We start from the raw sequence: 14,368 nt of genomic DNA on the forward strand, positions 1-14,368 counted from the left end.
GTCGCTTCTTTTATTCTCGTTTATTCCGTACGTTTATGATTACAGTCTGACGAAGTATTTCTCTCAAAATAGAAACTGAAACATGCTGTTGAGGGAGTTTTGATGAAGAGAGGCAATAAAAAGCTGTAGATTCTGTTATATTAGATTCTGAGTTTCAGTGCTAAGCTTCTATTCAGCAAGTTATTAATTGAAACTAAATAAATAAAAAATATATTACATGTCTTGTAATGGTTTAGAACACAAACACCATTATTATTATTTTTATTATTATTATTCAGGATATTTAGTTTTCTATTGTAAGCAATTGTCCTTTTGTATTTTGAAAAATGACCAATTAATTCATATTAATATTATTAGTATAAAAAATATTATTATATTCATTTTATTTCATATGATAAACCTTACTACACTCATTTAAATATATATATATATATATATATATATATATATATATATATATATATAAATCATCAGAGACAAACAAAACCACCTCATACACACGGACATGTTTTTATGTTTTTATTGTTTTTGATATAGGTTATTTTTGTTTATTATGCCTGCATTTATTTGATCAAAAATACAGAAAAAAATGTAATATTGTGATATATTATTACAATTTAAAATAATTGAATTAGATTTATTATATTTTAAATTATCATTTATTTCTGTGATGCAAAGCTGAATTTTTAGGATCATTATCACATGATCCTTTAGAAATCATTCTAATATGATGATTCATTATCAAAGTTGGAAACAGTTCTGGTGCTTAATATTTTTTCAGAACATGTGATACTTTTTTAGGATACTTTGATGAATAAAAAGTAAAAAAGAAAAAAAAGAAGCTATGTTTTTAAAATATAAATATTTTGTAATAACAATATACACTACTGGTCAGTAATTTGGGGTCAGTAATTTTTTTTTTCTTTCTTTTTTTAAAAATAAAATCAATACTTTTATTCAGCAAGGATGTGTTAAATTGATAAAAATTGATAGTAAAGAAAATATATTATTAGAAATGTTTTTTTTTATTTTGAATAAATGCAGTTCTTTTTAACCTTTTATTCATCAAATATATTAGACAGCAGAACTGTTTCCAACACTCATAATAAATCAGAATATTAGAATGATTTCTAAATGATCATGTGATAGACTGGATGTTACATGTGACACTGAAGGCTGGAGTAATGATGCTGAAAATTCAGCTTTGCATCACAGGAATAAATTATTTTTTTGAAAGTATATTCAAATAGAAAACTATTATTTTAAGTTGTAATAATATTTCACAATATTACTGTTTTTTCTGTATTTTTGATCAAATAAATGCAGGCTTGATGAGCAGAAGAGACTTCTTTCAAAAACATTAAAAATAGTAATGTTTCCAAACTTTTGGTCTGTACTGTATATATATACATTAAAAACCATGAGAAAACTATTTAAATAAAATAAATCAAGAACGAAATTATGTATATTATTCTTCAGTTATATTGCTTTATTTTTTATTTCATTTATTTTATTTTAATTTAATGAATGTCATTTAATTTAATTTAATTTTATGTTCTATTGTAATCAATTGTCCTTTTGTATTTTGAAAAATATTAGTATAAAAAATATATAATTATATTATTATTTCATATGATAAACCTTACTACACATTAAATATATATATATATATGTAATTTTTTTTTTTGTATTATTTTTTTATATATATATATATATATATATATATATATATATATATATATATATATATCTATATATATCACATTAAATATATATATATATACACAAAACCATAAGAGAACTTTTTAAATAAAATAAATCAAGAACGAAATTATGTATATTATTCTTCAGTTATATTGCTTTATTTTTTATTTATTTTATTTTATTTTATTTTAATTTAATTAATGTCATTTAATTTATGTTTTTTTAAAAGACACTTTTTCGTAAAGATTTCAAACAGAAGGCGAAGTAGACGGAAGTAGACCGAACCGGAGAGTTTTTTGGTGTTCCGTGTTTCCTGTCGGACTCTTATCGTGTCGCACTCTTTTCCGCTTCGCCTCCATTAAAGGACTCAGCGGCGGTTCGCGGGTCAATTTTTAAAACTTGTTTGGCAGTATCCGACTTAAATCGGAGCCATCCGAACAGCAGACATGGTAAGACTTCATTATTTGACTTCTTAGTTCACGATTAAACAGTGTCTTTGATATTTCTGCTCTTTAGTTGAGTTTTTGAGTCAAACCGCTGTACGTTTTCAGTTCGTTGTTGTTGATCGTGAACAGCTTGCGGTCTCACAGGAGAAAAGTAGCCGAAAATAAATTAAATGAGGGGTTTAAAATGTATTAGAAATAAGAGTTGTTTACTAAAACGTTTCTGAAACAAAACGCAGAGTTTTGATCTAACGTTAAATCATGAAGGAGAATGAATGAGGCGATAGAGTTCGAAGTCATTTTATTCTACATAATTATATTATGTGGAATTGTATAAGTCTGAAAGCATAATAATAATAATAATAAAGTATGTTTTGCAGCGCATTCATAAGTTTGTTTACGTTATTTACACTCTTCTTCAGTTTGATTGTGCAGCGCAAACAGGAAGAAGACTTTTATTTTGTTCACCGATTACTTCCGTTGTGCGGTTTTTATTATTATTTTTCTTTTTTAAATGCATAGATGTTCATGCATTAGGTATTTACTTTAAATGCATTGTATTTCCTTTCTAAATAAATCTCCAGAACACAAAAGACAGTAAGCGTAATCCGTGCAGCTTGATTAAAGTAAACTTCAAAATAAAAGTCTACCATCTACCGGTAATTAAAGGAGTCGTTCACTTCCAGAATAAAAATGTCTTGATAGATTGTTTTTGTAGTGAACTTCAATGAGGACCGATGGTTTCCGCTCGACGTTCATGTGACGGTTCTGTGACTTTAATGTTGGTTTTAACTCTTTCCTGTCTTCCAGACGGTCGGTAAGAGCAGTAAGATGTTGCAGCACATCGACTTCCGGATGCGCTGTATCCTCCAGGACGGCCGGATCTTCATCGGCACGTTCAAAGCGTTCGACAAACACATGAACCTGATCCTGTGCGACTGCGACGAGTTCAGAAAGATCAAGTAAGAATCTCAGACTGCGGGGTGTTATAACTACAGCTGAATTAGTCGACATTAACAACAATAAAAAAATAGTCTGAGCCTGCAGTAACACGGTTTGACCAGAGTGGCGCTGTAGCACTAATTAATCTCCTGGAATTATAATTTTAATCACTACTTAATTTTCGTCTATAAAGCAGCTGTCTAGTGTGGAGCTATACATTTCCTATTGTTTGGAAATAACACAGTCTCTCCTGTGCAGAAATGAGCTAAATATTTTTAAATTCAGTTAGTTTTTAACAAGAACTTATTTGTTAGAATTAAACAACAATGAAGTTTTTTTTTTTTTTTTTGACAGTACATTGAAGCTTTGAAAATAACTATAGCCTAAATAAACTATAAATCAATCGCTGCATTTTATTTTATTTTTTCAGAAAGATGCAGTGTTAACCCTAACATTTTATTTTCTGATTTAACATTTGTAGATGGTCTAAAGCAAATCTTTTAGAGCTTATTATTTGGTTAAAAAAAATAAAACATATTACACATTAACGAATAAATCAGTGTGTATATATAAATAATTTACAATTGTCTTGTTTTTTTGTTTTTTATGTAAGCTATAGCTTCTGACCTTTAAATCAGAACATACTCATTATTATTATTTTATGACATCAATTACTGCTTTATTTAATCAGAAACACAGTCTAAATGTTAGTTTTCTTTTAATTAGAACTGCTGACGTGATCTAATCATTAACACACCCGGCTTATCAGCAAGACATATTGGCATAATTTTTCATATTGGGCTGATGCCGATATTTACATTTAAAGCCATTATTGGCTGATTCTGATAATATGGTGCATCTCTAATATTCATCAATCTGTGTCCTCCTCAGGCCCAAGAACTCCAAGCAGCCGGAGCGAGAGGAGAAGAGGGTTTTGGGTCTGGTTCTGCTCCGAGGAGAGAATCTGGTTTCTATGACCGTGGAAGGACCCCCTCCTAAAGACGTGAGTCCACGTTCAGAGTCTTGAGTTGTTGTTGTAGATGCAGAGAGTGACGTGCTGTCTCTGTGTCCGCTCACAGACCGGCATCGCCCGCGTGCCGCTGGCAGGAGTGGCTGGAGGGCCAGGAGTGGGCAGAGCTGCGGGGCGAGGCGTCCCTGCTGGAGCTCCGATGGCACAGGCTCCCGCTGGACTCGCGGGGCCCGTCAGGGGGGTCGGCGGCCCGTCACAGCAGGTACTGTCTATTCAGGATTTAAACACCTTTCTTTTAGTTGCATTTTTTTTTTTTCAGTAATAGATATGTGACCCTGGAGCACAAAAGCAGTCTTAAGTCTCTGGGGTATAATTGTAGCAATAGCCAAAAATACATTGTATGGGTCAAAACTGATTTTTCTTTTATGGCAAAAATGTGAAACGTTATAAAGATTATATAACAAGTTATGGAAGTTTATGAAAATATTTAAATTATTACATTTATTATACAAAACATGTTTTACTCTAAAACTGCTAGAAAATCAAAAATAAAATTGTTCCAAATTTGAGGTTGATCTCAAAAAATGAGCTTTCAGTGTTTTTTTTTTTTTTTGGGCGTAGTACCAAGTGTTTCCACTAGATGACGTCAACCCCCATTAGTGACCATATAAGGGCGCCTTCATTTCCAAATGGTTTGAGAGATCAGAAATATGTTTTTCCATACTTTTCTCAATATATATGAAGTAGATCACAATCAGAAGTATTAAGGGCAGTATTTGATTTCAATTCATCCTCAAAGAAACACAAGACATGCTATGAGAACCCTGGACTTCCGTTATAGTTCAAAATGAAGACTCTATTATTTTTTTTTCTATGTTGAAAACACTTATAGAATGGATGTTATCATTTGAACACGCTCCATGAAAATGAATAAAGATTTTTACTGATTTCAGATGTGCATCACTATTTCAAAGTAAAGGTCAGAATGCACTCTGACTCTTCTTGCATATTAATAAATTACAGTTGCGCTGTAAAATATTTCAAAAATCAGTCACCAAATATCAAAACTAGAGTCTTTAAGCTTTCAAATGAAATGTAGTTAGTCAAGATTACTTTAGGTTCAGACTAAGATATTATTGTTTAAAACATGTAATGGCAAGTTGGCTTGTGACAGTTAACAAGCTAAAGGTGATTTTCTCAATATTTAGATTTTTATTTTTTTTGCACCCTCAGATTCCAGATTTTCATAATAGTTGCATCTCAGCCAAATATTGTCCTATCATAACAAACCATACATCAAAGGAAAGCTTATTTATTCAGCTTTCAGATATGTATAAATCTCAATTTTGAAAAATTGACCCTTATGTCTGGTTTTGTGGTCCAGGGTCACACATGTGTTTTTCAGGGCTGATGTGATTATTGGGGTGTGAATCTTCACTGGTTTCACGATTCAGAGAGAATCGTGATGCATTGGAGATTCTATTTTTTTCTCCCAATCAAGTAGACCGAGAACCAATATTTTGAACCAATATATGTATGGTATAAAAACGAAAATGAATGTCAAAATTGAGAATAACAAGGACTCTGACAAAACTTTCTATAAATGATTTTAAATTATTACTGTGTCTGAGGCTGTATCTCAGCAAAGCGTTGACATACCGACACCAAACTGTGTGTGTGCCATTATCACCTCACACAGAACACACCACATCGATTTGATAACAGCGCCACCTATTGGTCATAAGCAGTAACCCATCAGATCAAATTACTAGTGGTTGTATTTGTTTGTTCAACCTTTTTGACCAAAATCATCTTAATGGCTTGAATTATTAATTTCTGCAGTTGGTCTGATACTTGCTTCTGGAGAGCTTGGGCCCTTAATTGCTCTTTGCAGCTATATTTATTATTATTGTAACACTATAGGGAACCCTATTCACTATGGACTGGTTGCTTATTAGCATGCATATTACTAGTCGTCGTCTTTATTTTTTTTTTATTGGTACTTACTTACATACTTAATAGAGTATGTATTAATGCATGACCATATTCTGGAGCCCTTAACTCTAGCAATACCTAAACATTACTGCAGCAACAACTAGTGTACTATCAATAAGCAGCAAATTAGGAGTTTGAGGGAAAACTGTTAATAGTGAATGCGTTCCCTCATCCGAAGTGTTATGGTTATTACTACAGCTTTTTAGTTCAGCATTTTTTTATATATATGAATTCTATTAATTCACTTGTTTTATTTTGTCTTGTTTCGCTGTACATTGACAGCTCTGCATGTCTTGTGTTAAACATGTTCTCTCTCTCTGTCAGGTCATGACCCCTCAGGGGCGAGGCACAGTTGGGGCCGTTGCTGCGGGGGCCAGTATAGCTGGAGCCCCCACACAGTATCCTCCGGGCCGCGGTGGACCTCCTCCGATGGGCAGAGGAGCGCCTCCTCCTGGTGAGTGTCTCTCACTCTTTCGCTCCTGAATGCAGTGCTGATTCGTCAGTGTTTTCTGAGGCGTATGATGAGTCTGCTTGAGTGGTAGCAGTAGGGCTGCACGATTAATTGTGTTTTAATCTCGATAACGATATCCACCTTTCCCGATTAATTAAAAAGAATCGTCACGATATTGGCCGGCTCGTTAATCATCCTGAAAACATGTTTTTAGTTTGGCATTGGCGTCATCTTGCATTGCTAACTGATGATATATAAACATACATCAGCAATCTCTCCACAGCGATATTCTGCTGACATGAAAGTGTCATACAGCCAGTGTGTTTTTCACAAGCCGTGATCAAACTTTCACTGAGTTTCAATAATGGATCTCTTGTGTTTGAGGAATAAATGCGCTTTTGCTATCTGTGGCAATACAATGGGGAAAATTGGACACAAATTGGAATCATTTTAAGAGTTCCTAAAGTTTTTACCCGTTTTAATAATGTTAATCCGTTGAAAACGGCATGGAAATGTTATCAATGTATTAACGATCTTTGAGTGAAATATTTACTGCACGATCTGAGTGGCTCGTCTCATTCACATACAAATTGTTACTTGGAAAAACTAATGTGAATACAGATTACAAAACACTAACCAAATCAATGAGTTTTGCATCATCTTAGTAGTTTAAATGAAGTCTGTGTATAGTCAGTGGAGGTTGGTTAAAGGATCGGGGTGGGGGAGGGGGGGGGCACAGATGCCAAGTATTGATCTTTTATTATACTATTTGGTAGAATAATTAAATCTGTTTCTTTACAGTCCACTAGATGTTGGTGTTTTTTTTAATCATTTTTTTTAATCAAGTTACAGACCAGTTAAAACTAGTATTGCTCTTTGCAGTGCAATATTTTACATGCGTGCATTTGTAGGGCTGCACGATTAATCGAATGCGATTGTCATGCGCATTTTGTTAGTAAAGCTGGTTCTGTAATCAGCAGTAAATCATCATCACCTGGTTTCAGATGGAGCAGCATTTACTACAAAGAGCCGTAGTTCACTGACAAGTTACACACAAAGTCCCAGACTATTTTATTGCACGATTATGAAATCGAAGAAATCGTTTGCGATAATGACCGCTGTTTGCGTAGCTTCTCAGTGGACTATGGCTTTGTGTAGTAAATGTGATTCCATCCGAGAGCACGTGGAAATACCACATTTAATAACATGTTTTTTCTTGAAATTAACTTCATAACGTCAGTCGAGTGTTTAAAATAAATCCTGTGAGATGTGACTTCTAACACAGAATAAGGCATGCAACATATTTCATAATGCTCTAAGCGGTGATAACGGCACTGGATTATAAATATACTTTAATATAAATAAGAACTCAGATAAACCATATATTGTCGTAGTTGTTTATTAGTCACATTGAATCAATGAAAACGGTTAAATCTTGTTTATTCATCTGCAGCGATAGGCATTTCCTGGGTTGTTTCTTCGGGGCATATTTGGATTTTTAGCGTGAGAGCGCCCTCTGGCCTTCAGATGGAGATTTACTGCTTGTCACAGAACTGTGCTTCTCTGAGAGATACTCGTGAAAATCGCAGCTTCTGTCGAATCACGATTTCGATTAATCGTGCAGCCCTATGCATTTGTGTGTCAAAGCAGCGGCGCATTAATATAGAACTGTGATCAAACTGACTTGGAACTACCTGTGCATTCAACGGTTTTAATGCATACCTGTCGACCAATCAGAATCCAGTATTCAGACAGACCATGGAATAAAAGTGAAATTCATTTAATTAAGGTAGACTAGACTGAAATGCGCATACAACATATATGGCAGGTTTTCATGAAAGTGTTGGTTGGTTAAGGTTGACGTCTCCCTCTGCTGCAGGTATGATGGGTCCTCCTCCGGGCATGCGGCCCCCCATGGGACCCCCGATGGGGATGCCACCCGGCCGCGGCGCTCCGATGGGAATGCCTCCTGGCATGAGGCCGCCTCCGCCTGGAATGAGAGGTAAAGTGCCTCTGGTTTGAATGCACAAATGCACATTTTCCTTTCCTTGTCAGATTTTAATCTCTCCTTTGTGTTTCTGCAGGTCCTCCTCCTCCAGGCATGCGTCCTCCCAGACCTTAAACCTCTGCACTGGACCGATGCGTTTGAGATCTGTACTCTCTCGTACAGAGAAACATTGGCTTGCGAGTTCTTGTATAGTTTGTTTTTTGTAATGTCATTTCTTTAAATAAAGTGTCATTGACAGTTATGTTTTAAAAAGACTCCTGTGTTTTGTTAAACACAATATAATACACTGAGCTGATTTTACTTGTGTTTTGATGCAACTACATAGATTAAAAATATGCATCGACTACTTGAATTACTAAATGGTTACAGGTCAGTCTTAAGCTTGAATTCTCTTTCAAGATCGTTCTGTGAGAAGTATGATTTGTGCATTCAGCTTCTTGTAGAATAAATAGAGATGCAATGCCATGTTTGGGTGATGTGTATACAGTTAATCTTTGGAGACGTACCTGTTTTGAAGGTCTTGATATTCAAAGCCTGAATGCAAGTATAGTAATGAAAAATAACCAGATTCAAGCTGATTATGTATATCGTTACACTTTTGCAGAAGCGTTCGGTATTAAAATACAGTATTTTTGTTACACGTTGAAAACCCTTTTATAGGAAGTTTAAGTACTGTTTTTTTTTTTTAAATTAATTAATTTGTTGTGTTGTTAGTTTCGTTTATTCTTATGAGTATTAATACAGTGACAAACGGCACACAGGCTTTTGAGAAACTTTGTGATGCAAATTCCCTGATTATTTTGTTTTAATTAACTTTTTTTTTCATTAACAAAATTGTTATTAGTAGAAGTGGTGTTAGTGTTTCAAATATAATTTGTTTTTTTAAATGTTTTGCAGGTATTATAATTGTTTTCATTTATAATAACAAACTTATTATTTTTACTGCTATTATTTATTTGTTTAATTATTTATTTGTTTCGTTTTAGCAGATTGTGAAATAAGGCCTGGGATCTGAAACCTGATCAAAATGGGTTTCCTGACTACATACAATTTAATTTTGTGTAAAATTCTCCATTTCTCAGTGTATTATTTAAAAGAGCGGAGGATAGTTTCTGTAAGTCTCTTCTGAAGATCATGTGAAACTGAAGACTGGAGTAGTGATGCTGAAAATTCAGCTTCGCATCACAGGAATAAATTACAGTTTAACAGATTCACATAGAAAACAGTTATTTTACATTATGAAAATATTTCACAAATTTGACTGTATTTACTGTGTTTCTGATCAAGTAAATGCAGCTTTGGTGAGCCGGAGAAACTGTTTTGAACACCAGATATCTTGCAGAATATTTTATTCCTATGTTAATTTTTATGTGTAGCTTATTTTATGTGTGTGGTTGTGAGAGACAAAAGAAAAAAAAATGGAAATGAATCGAATGTTTGACATATTTGAGTGCGTTTGCAGGAGAAAACTCAAAGAGAGAGCAGGAAAACAGAAGCGTCAGCCTCTAAACCGGAAGATGATGATGATGATGAACAAGATGAAAATGACAACAATGAAGAATCAGGTGGAGATGATGATGAGTTCTCGTCAGGTGATGAAGAGGTGTGTGTTAACAGCATTTGAACTAGATCTACTAATGAAAGGATGACAGATTTGATACATTTCATCCTCTCTCTTTTCTTACAGACACTGAGAGAAAAGCAGAAGAGAGGCAAGAGGAACACGGCAGAAGCTGTGAGTATGGATGGGTTTTCTTGAGCTGCTGTTGTTTGTGGTAGATTCTCTGTGTTATATCTGAGTGTGTTTGTTCAGTGTCTCTCTCTCTCTCTCTCTGTCTTTCTCTCAGGACATGAATCTGTCCAGACCTTTACTGAAGGTGAGACTGACGCCACGTTTATTAGAAACATACTGTAAACTTTTATTCAACTAGGACGCATTAAATTGATGAAAAGTGACAGTAAAGATATTAATAATGTGACAAAAGATTCTATTTCAAATAAATGCTGTTCTCTTGAACTTTCTATTCATCTCTGAATCCTGAAAAATAAAATGTATCACTGTTTCCACAAAAATATTAATGTTTTCAACATTGCTAATAATCAGAAACGTTTCTTGAGCAGCAAATCATCATATTAGAATGATTTCTGAAGATCATGTGACACTGAAGACTGGAGTAATGATGCTGAAAATACAGCTGCGCATCACAGAAATAAATTACTGTTTAACAGAGATTCACATAGAAAACAGTTATTATAGATTGTAATAATATTTCACAATTTTACAGTTTTTACTGTATTTGTGATCAAATAAATGCAGCCTCGGTGAGCAATCATTACAAATTACGGCTCTCACACTTTTAAATGATAATGTATGTTGTTATTCATATATTATAATTTTTATAAAATGTATATTTTTATAATTTTGTGTTTTTTTTTTTGTTTTTTTTTTTTATGTATCATATTTCGCTTTAGGTTTTATTTTATTTCGGTTTTAGTAAACTTAGTTCGGTTGCCAAGGCATGTTCTTATCTAAAACTTGTAATTGTATTTAAATTCAGCATTTTCAGTTCCCGAAAAAAAGATTTTTATTAATAGATTTAGTTTTGAACAATAACAACACTGATTGCAGTGCATTCTGGTATTGCATATCCATGAAGGATGCATGCAATATTGGCTTGCATTTTGAACAAAAATAAAGTATTAACAAATTTGCTCCCTACTGTTTGGAAGAGTCTTCTTATAGTGACTGAAAATGCCATCTAGGAAGCTCACTAGGGTTTGGAACAGAGTCATAGTGTATTTCCTAGTTTGTTCTTGGATTTAGTCATGTGTGTTAAAGCCAGTTAGGGTCAAAATTATAGATTTTTATTTTATGCCAAAAATCATTAGGATATTAAGTGAAGATCATGTTCCATGAAGATGTTTTGTAAATTTCCTACTGTAAATATATGAAAACTTCATTTTTGATTAGTAATATGCTTTGCTAAGAACTTCATTTGCACAACTTTAAAGGTGATTTTCTCAATATTTAGATTTTTTTGCACCCTCAGATTCCAGATTTTCAAATAGTTGTATCTCAGACTGGTTTTGTGCTTCAGGGTCACAAATATTTGACTTTAAGCAGCTGCTGCATGAAATGCATCTTTGTGTTTCAGGCGTTTCAAGGACGAACAGATTGATATTTTAGTGGCCCCAGATGTAGAGGGAGTGAAGATTGTGAGATCTCATGATATCTGTGTTCAAGATACCACAAGCATTAAAGAACAGAGTCTGAACGCAGGTGTGTTTGCAGGTGATAAACTTCAGCATGCCCTACACAGTGAAGCATTACGTGCACAGGGTGGGCCGAACGGAGACCGAGAGGAAGATGCTGAAAGAGTGTCATTCCTCAAGGTAAAGATGTTTGATTTCGTCTCGAATAAAACGTTCCAGTTCATGACAGATCTCTCATTTACGGTGGTTACTTTCTGACGAGTCTGTTTCGGAAACTGATTCAGAAATCTCTCTCTGAATGATTCTTCACTTATTGGTCTAAATCCAGTTTCTGCAGGGCTTAAAAAGCTCTTAACACGTTTTCTTCCACAAATGAAGGTAAGTCAAGTCAGAGCAGAAAGTCTTCAATTCATAGTCATGGCATTAAATGGGGAAGTCGTGGCCTAATGGTTAGAGAGTCGGACTCCCAATCGAAGGGTTGTGAGTTCGAGTCTCGGGCCGGCAGGAATTGTGGGTGGGGGGGGAGTGAATGTACAGCGCTCTCTCCACCCTCAATACCACGACTTAGGTGCCCTTGAGCAAGGCACTGAACCCCAATTGCTCCCCGGGCGCCGCAGCATAAATGGCTGCCCACTGCTCCGGGTGTGTGTTCACAGTGTGTGTGTGTTCACTGCTCTGTGTATGTGCACTTTGGATGGGTTAAATGCAGAGCACAAATTCTGAGTATGGGTCACCATACTTGGCTGAATGTCACGTCACTTTCACTTTTTTTTCACTTTCACTTTTGTTTTGTGTTTGTGCATATTTGATGGATTGAATTTTTTTTTTTATTTTTGGTTCGATTTACATGAGGTGCAAATTGAAGAAATTAAGTGTCTTTCTGAGAAATGTAACAAAATGAGTTATTGTCAGTAAGGGCTTTGATTTGACTCTCTTGGCAGATTTTTTTTACTTTTTTTTTAATCATAAACTCACTTCATTTGGTTCAGTTTCTCAGAAAACAAGACTCATGTCACTTTGTTTATTAAATGAATATAACTTATTGTAAAAGTCTTTAGACACTTTTACTGGAAAACACTGAGGAAGAACATCATTTTTTTTGCCGTATGATCGGACATAAAAGTTATTTCCGTATTTTGTTGTGGTTGGGGGTAGAGCTATTTTTTGTAAAATGATTTAAAAAGTAATGCAGATTGGTTGCAACTCATTGTGTTCCTTAAAATATCTTTACTTGATATGATAAAGAAAAGCTAGTTTAAATATTTGATGAAAATGTAACCGTATTTTATAAAAACTATTCTGTGAAATGTATATACTCTGAAGCTTTTGCAAACATGTTTATTTCAAGTAAAAAAAAAAAAAGATCTTAATCTAATGTTGTGGTTCATCATTTTTGCCTGCTGTGTCTCGTCTCAAGTCTTTAATGTGTCTTCTCCGGTACAGAGGAAAGTGAAGCCGTGCCTGATGTATAAGAAGCACAACTTCAGCGTAACATCAGCATCCTTATCATTTTATTAGCATCCTCCCCTTCAATCCCTTCCCCAACGTAAAACCTACAAATGAAAACCCGTGCTTCTGTTTGTCCATGCGTTTGTCATGGTAGAGCAGAGCAAATATGAACCAGCGGCTAATGAGCATCAGAAATAAGATGGATTTCCCTTGATTAAAGCCAAAAGATTCCTGCAGAACGAGAGGAAGCTTCTGCTAGAGATCAGCCAGCCGTCTGAAGGGCGCTCACAATATCACAAGACTTTACAGCCCACATCAAACAATGAATCCGCATCCGTGACAGGAAACTCATTTATCAGCCAACCTTCAAGATGATGTAGAGAGAAGCCTTCTGGTACCACAAGAAATCAGTGAAGCTCTCACAGTATTCTGCACAGTAAAGATGCATAATATAATAAAATAATAAAATTTGGTATTTTTTTTTATACAAGAATTATATATATAATTCTTATTAAAATATTAAATATATAAATAAATAAAAAATTAATAAAAAAATAATTAATTGTGTATATATATATATATATATATATATATATATATATATATATACATTTTATTTATTTTTATTCATTTTATTTTTTATTAAGTTTATTTTTAATTTTTAATTTAATACAAAAATATTGCTTGCTACTGTTTATTTATTTTATTATTTATATAGAATGTGCTGGCTTCATTAATATATAAAATATTTTAAAATAAAGGTAACACTTATCAGTTCCTGAATTTTGCTGAACTACATACTTGTGTAAATATCACATGGAGCTTTTTATTGTGGTGGGTACTCAAATGTTTTTAGAGTATATGGTAACAGAATATGCGTGAACATTAAATTAAACTACTAGAATTTAAATAGAAATATTAAGTACTGATAATAATATTGTTATAGTTGTTATTGTTATCATACTGTTAAAAAAAAAATGTGTAGCCTGAATGCACTGTATTCGCTTTGTCGCTTTGGATAAAAGTGTCTGCTAAATGCATAAATGTAAATGAAATGAAAATATTATATTGTTATTGTTACTAATAATAAATACTGTTTTGCATTGTATTTGTGTCTGTCAGCTCAGAGAATGACGATGTATGTTCATGTACAGCTTTATGTAAAAATTATTTCCTCTCATGGGGCACATTGG

At 33.7% G+C, this 14,368-nt stretch overlaps 1 protein-coding gene and 1 long non-coding RNA gene across 2 annotated transcripts; both read left to right on the top strand.

Moving 5' to 3' along the window:
* The first annotated feature begins 1,995 nt into the window (after nucleotides 1–1,995).
* Nucleotides 1,996–8,765, top strand: LOC109085819 (small nuclear ribonucleoprotein-associated protein B'). The gene is made up of 7 exons (XM_042759076.1): nucleotides 1,996–2,153; nucleotides 2,958–3,109; nucleotides 3,981–4,092; nucleotides 4,169–4,321; nucleotides 6,379–6,508; nucleotides 8,385–8,507; nucleotides 8,590–8,765. Exons 1-7 carry the CDS (start codon nucleotides 2,151–2,153, stop codon nucleotides 8,625–8,627), a joined length of 711 nt encoding a protein of 236 aa, XP_042615010.1. The 5' UTR covers nucleotides 1,996–2,150; the 3' UTR covers nucleotides 8,628–8,765.
* Nucleotides 8,766–9,228: 463 nt separating this feature from the next.
* Nucleotides 9,229–10,557, top strand: LOC122145239. Its single transcript, XR_006160184.1, has 3 exons — nucleotides 9,229–10,116; nucleotides 10,201–10,248; nucleotides 10,361–10,557. It is a non-coding gene; the product is annotated as an uncharacterized LOC122145239 (long non-coding RNA).
* The last annotated feature ends 3,811 nt before the right edge of the window (nucleotides 10,558–14,368 follow it).

The sequence above is a fragment of the Cyprinus carpio genome, chromosome A6 (assembly GCF_018340385.1).
Source record: "Cyprinus carpio isolate SPL01 chromosome A6, ASM1834038v1, whole genome shotgun sequence".
Lineage (NCBI taxonomy): Eukaryota > Metazoa > Chordata > Actinopteri > Cypriniformes > Cyprinidae > Cyprinus > Cyprinus carpio.

Coding starts and splice junctions, on each gene's coding strand:
- LOC109085819 (XM_042759076.1), top strand. Junction 4,322..6,378: donor TCGGCGGCCCGTCACAGCAG/GTACTGTCTATT, acceptor TCTCTCTGTCAG/GTCATGACCCCTCAGGGGCG. Junction 6,509..8,384: donor CAGAGGAGCGCCTCCTCCTG/GTGAGTGTCTCT, acceptor CCTCTGCTGCAG/GTATGATGGGTCCTCCTCCG.